The sequence below is a fragment of the Cryptotermes secundus genome, unplaced genomic scaffold (assembly GCF_002891405.2).
Source record: "Cryptotermes secundus unplaced genomic scaffold, Csec_1.0 scaffold194, whole genome shotgun sequence".
Taxonomy (NCBI): Eukaryota; Metazoa; Arthropoda; class Insecta; order Blattodea; family Kalotermitidae; genus Cryptotermes; species Cryptotermes secundus.
The window spans coordinates 764,693-769,818 of record NW_019738957.1 but is presented as its reverse complement, the minus strand read 5'-3'; the positions used below and the strand labels follow the sequence as shown (position 1 = coordinate 769,818).

The 5,126-nt window shown below is 34.9% G+C and overlaps 2 protein-coding genes across 3 annotated transcripts in view; one reads left to right on the top strand and one right to left on the bottom strand.

Moving 5' to 3' along the window:
• Positions 1-3,324, bottom strand: part of LOC111871379 (zinc finger protein 622) — an 8,642-nt gene extending 5,318 nt beyond the window's left edge. Inside the window, exon 1 of the mRNA XM_023864456.2 lies at positions 2,250-3,324. Within this exon, the coding sequence (XP_023720224.1) occupies positions 2,250-3,163 (914 nt within the window). The 5' untranslated portion in view covers positions 3,164-3,324. The remainder of the gene's footprint in view (positions 1-2,249) is intronic.
• Positions 3,325-3,793: 469 nt separating this feature from the next.
• The window catches only part of LOC111871376 (eukaryotic translation initiation factor 5), a 102,946-nt gene continuing 101,613 nt past the window's right edge, over positions 3,794-5,126 (top strand). For both annotated transcript variants that reach the window (XM_023864451.1, XM_023864450.1), the window contains exons 1-2: positions 3,794-3,903; positions 4,111-4,247. The gene's annotated coding sequence lies outside the window, so the exon portion shown is untranslated. The remainder of the gene's footprint in view (positions 3,904-4,110; positions 4,248-5,126) is intronic.

The following is a 5,126-nucleotide window of genomic DNA, read 5'->3' as shown; positions in this document are numbered from 1 at the left end:
GCTATCTGTATTGAAAAATTCATGGAAGAAACTGTTGCCTTTCATCACTAATGAAGATGACGAAATCCATGGATTCACTGGATTCAGTGAAAATGAGATAGCTGTAGATTTGACAAAATTGGCTAACCAAGTTCATGGTGGTGAAGAAGTCAACGAGGAAAATATAAGAGAGTGGTTTGACTGTGACTCGTGTGAGCTGGGCTTCGAAATGTTAAGCAGTGACAAAATCATAAGTTCAGTGGGGGTGCAGCCAGAAGAGCAGGAAGTAAGTGAGAACGAGGAAGAGGTGGACAGTGCTGCTAGTAGGAAAATATCACATGGTGCTGCTCTTAATCATTTGGAATCCTTACCAGACTATCTTGAGAGCGAAGAGAACAGTTTATTAAGTGACAAGCTAATATTATGTAGGCTTCGTACGGATATCTGTAAAAAGGAAAATTCCGCGAAAAAGCAAACAACAATATTAAACTTTTTTTAAGTGTTACATGTGAATATTCGTAAAAAGTGTTGGATGTTGTTGAACACTGTGATTGAAATAACTAATTCATACTTCAGTGTAATGTAAAAATATTAAATAGGCCATGAGATGACATAAAAATGAAGTTGAATAAATTTAAATACAGGTAGGCTTATAGTATTATGAAGGTACAGTATTACAGTACTACTTTTAATAAAATTTGTCTTAACCAGGTTTTCAATTAATTGTGATTTCCATCCCCACCATTATCCCGGATAAGTGAGAGTTGAGTGTACTTAAAATTCTTCAGTTTTTCAAGTGAAACAGTATAGGATCAGTATACCTTTCAAAATCCTAATGAGAAAGAAAGTAAGCAGAGGTTCTATAATTTTAACTTACACTGTACATCTGATTACTTATTTGTGCACTTTTTTCCTACTCCTGTCTCATCATATTATATACATCTGGAAGCATGTGCATGTCTTCATAATAATCACACTTGCCAATACAGGAGAAAAGTCAGCAGTTACTGTATTTGTATTTACTGTACGTTCAAGAGATCCAAAGATGGATATAGAACATGTCATAAAATAACATAGAGCACAGAATACATACATAAAAATTACACAACTAGGCAGTACAATCAATACAACAACAATAAAAATTATCTATTTAGATATTCATCCACAGTATAAACCGTATGAGTATTCAAGAAATGCCTTAATACAACCTTAAACTTTTTAAAATTATTGCATGTGTTCTTGATCCCTATGGGCAATTTACTGAATATTTTTATACTGGCATAATAAACTCCTTTTTGATAAATAGTTAAATTAGTTTGAGGTAAATACAAATTTTGTCTTTGTCTAGTATCAATAGTATGAGAATCAATGTTTGATGGAAAAAGAACTTTATTTTGCAATAAAAATACTAACAACAAAAATGTATATTGTGATAAAATATTTAACTCTTTAAATATGTTTCTACATGAAACTCTATTGCCATATCCCAACATTGCTCTGATAGCCTTTTTTTTTTTCTTTTGCATTTTATATCAATGTTAGATTAGATCAGATATGGTTAGCTTTGTTTTTAGATTAACTAGTAATAATTTGGTATATTATGTGTTTGGTGTGGGAGATCAGAATCACTTCTACAATTTCATGCACTATTCAGTCATCATATATAAAGACAGAAGTAATGATAAAAATACTGTCCCTTTGCAAATGAGCTTTAACCATTTCAACGTATTACTAATTGATTTAAAATATATAAACTGATCTAATCTAACACAATTCATCTGATCTAATCTAATTCAATTCAATCCAATCCAATCCAATATAAACCAATCTACCATCCTGTGTTCACATCATTGAACAAAGTTACAAACTACATCTCTTCCTTGGTACTCATGAGTTACACATGGGGTTTGACTGTTCCTGAGACCCTGAGAGCTATGTGGGTGGTAGCGTAGCTACTGGTAGGGTCAGCCATGCCGGACAGGTCAAGGGGTAGGAGCCAGACAAAGAGAGATACCCTGGTCCTCCAGGTTTGGGGTTGGGCAGGAGGCTAACAATCTCACACAATAAAAATAATTGTTCAGAAACCAGACAATCAGCCTGAGGGCAAGGCATTCTTCTGGTGATGGCAAACAACCTGACCAAGAGGTAGAATTGGACTGGCTAGCAGAACAAGAAGCTATGAAGAGGAAGACTACAGTTCCACAAACTTTGCGAGACCTTACATTAGAGTAAATGTGATAAAACCAATAAGCATATGATATTACACCAACCTATAATATCTCATTAGAGATCGATGTCCTATAGTAGCACCTGACGGCAATACAAGCTGAAAGTCTGACCCATCAAGAACTGGAATGGACACTTCTTCATCTGTATTTTGCTCTTGTTGGTCTGGATAACTTGAACTATAATCATAGAAGTCTGCATACTCTGCAAGTGCTTCACCCTCATGTAGCATCTTGCAATGTCCTTTATCCTGCATATGCTGTTGTGCAGCTTGAACAGAATAGAAAGTCTTTCCTCTGTCATTACACCAGAGACATATAAAACCCTGCGACACTTTCTCCCCTAAATATGTAAGTAAACCCTTCATGTCAATTACATATTCAGCATCTGGTATGAAAAATGAATGCTCCATAGTCATGTGTTTCAAATTTTTAATCATATTAGCACTATGGTGAGAACAAAATAGGCAATTATTATTCAGAACTGGATTTTCCTCTTCATCCCACTCATCAGAGTCAACTTCTTCTATATCTGAATTACCAGAATTAACTTTTATGGCAGAAGACTGTTGTAAACCCTTAACTTTATTTGGATCAGGAGGTAATTCTGTTTTTGAGGACTCTTCATATATGTCAACTTGATTCTCACTAACAGTACTTGGATATTCCAACATTCCTACTTTGTGTTTCTTTGAATTCAAATGATTTTCAAAAGCATTCTGTGTGCTGAAATTTTTTCTACATACTTTACAATGTACAGAAGTAGTTTTATTATCATTGTCGTCCTTTTCTCGTTGAATAAGTACCCGACACTTAAAGTCTTCGGCGGTGATTGAAGGGAGTTCTGCAACTTTCCTCTTTAGGTTATATCTGTGCCAGTCAGTTTTGTAATGCTGCCTCTGAATCTCTGCATCCTTAAACGCAACTCGACAGGTCACGCACGTGTACGTTGTGGCCATTTGATTTCTCTACCCCTCCAAACTGAATAAATATAACTGTTGGATTGGTTTATATGACTTACTTACGCACACGCCAATGTACACTAGCTCATTGGGATAGTAAAAGATGAAACACTAACTACTGCTTCTATTAACAATGAGATATGCATCATACGGACCATATGGACTGGAGCGGAATGGTAAAAACCAATCATACCAACAAATAATGCAGTCAATTGCTTTTAAGTGATCTAAAATATTAAAGTTGGTACTGATTTAGGGCTCTACTTTACAAACCGATATAAATGTAATCCATCTGTGTAGTCAGTATTCTAACATTAACTTACATTATATTCTTACATTCATTTATATAAGCGACTGTTCAGTTCTGTACCTGTAACTGTTGGCAGCATTGACGGATGCTGTTTTAGCGGCATCTATTATTACGTTACTCGAAACTTTCCAAACATGTCATATCCGTTTTATGCATCATTAGTATTTAATTTAAGTGGACTAATTAATACAACGATTAATTTTTAAATAATATGCTCCATTAAGTTGGAAAAATTTCAATAAGAACTCCTGACTATAAATCTTGCATAGTTTTTACTCTAACATTGTTTTAGCGTCGTAGACTGGCTTGATCACTGCCTCTCGCGCCGTCTCGCACGCTCTCGCATGTGTGTGTGTTCTGACTTGTCTGCTCTCTCCGTCTTGCATAGGAGCTTGCGTGATATTTCTGGAGCTGCGTGGATCGTGGTGTAAGTAGGAAGGATTTTTGGGAATGTTAACTGACATGATTATTAGAAAAAATTTTCCGTAGATTTTACTCATTTATATGTACATATGGTTCGGCTTCTGTATTCCATAGAATGTTACCTTTTGACGCGTTCGATGTGGTTAAATCTGTTTCCAAGATGGAAAGTGTTCATACGTAAAAATGGTTGCATTCTCCTTTCTCTTTCCAGACCTGGTGGATTGTTTAAGCAGAGTCCACCGTGTTCGAATTCAGTGTGTGTCCCGAGACCTTTCCTTATTATCGCAGTTTTGCTACCGTCCCGCAGGGCGTTACCATTTTATATGACTTTATTACCTACATGCAGAGGTAAGCAGGAAGCAAACTTAAATTTGACCGAGCTCAACCCACGCATTTTTTCATTTTTTGGATGTTTTCAAAATTTATTGGATCACAGTACACATTTTATATAAAAAGGATAGTGTAGATTAAATCAAGCAGTTCTTTATAGTGTATCCAGCACAGCCATTAAAAGAATGACAAATTCTGTGAATTGAGTTCAGGTACATCAGATAGTGAATCTAAAAGTTACTTATGTAACAGAGTTATGCATGAGGGTATATTCCAAGACAGATTAAAATATGCTACAATTGTACCAATATACAAAAAGGGTGATAAAAACTTAGAATCAAATTACAGACCAATATCCATAGTGACTCTATTAGTAAGATATTTGAGAAAGTAATGCATAGTAGATTGTTAATACATTTGAGTGATAATAGTATATTAAGCAAATACCAGTTTGGATTTAGAGAATATCAAGGGACTGAAAATGCAATTTATAGACTTATCTCTGGAATACTAGACTCATTAAATAAAAAAATGCAAGTCTGTGGGATTTTCTGTGACTTAGAGAAGGCTTTCAGTTGTGTTAGCCACGATATATTATTAAATAAATTGAGGTATTATGGAATAAAATTCAATTCAATTTTATTTCATCCATGAATCATTATANGACCTATATAAGTCATATCTATTGAATAGAAAACAGAGAACTGCTATCTGCAAAGGGACAAACAGTAGTAAAGTAAACTTTCGATGGGTTAAATTAACTAATGGTGTCCTGCAAGGGTCGATACTGGGACCACTGCTGTTTGTAATATATATAAATGACCTACGCAAGATTTTGGAGACTAAGTATTCCCATTCTATTTGCTGATGATGCCAGTTTTTCAGTCTCTCAAGACA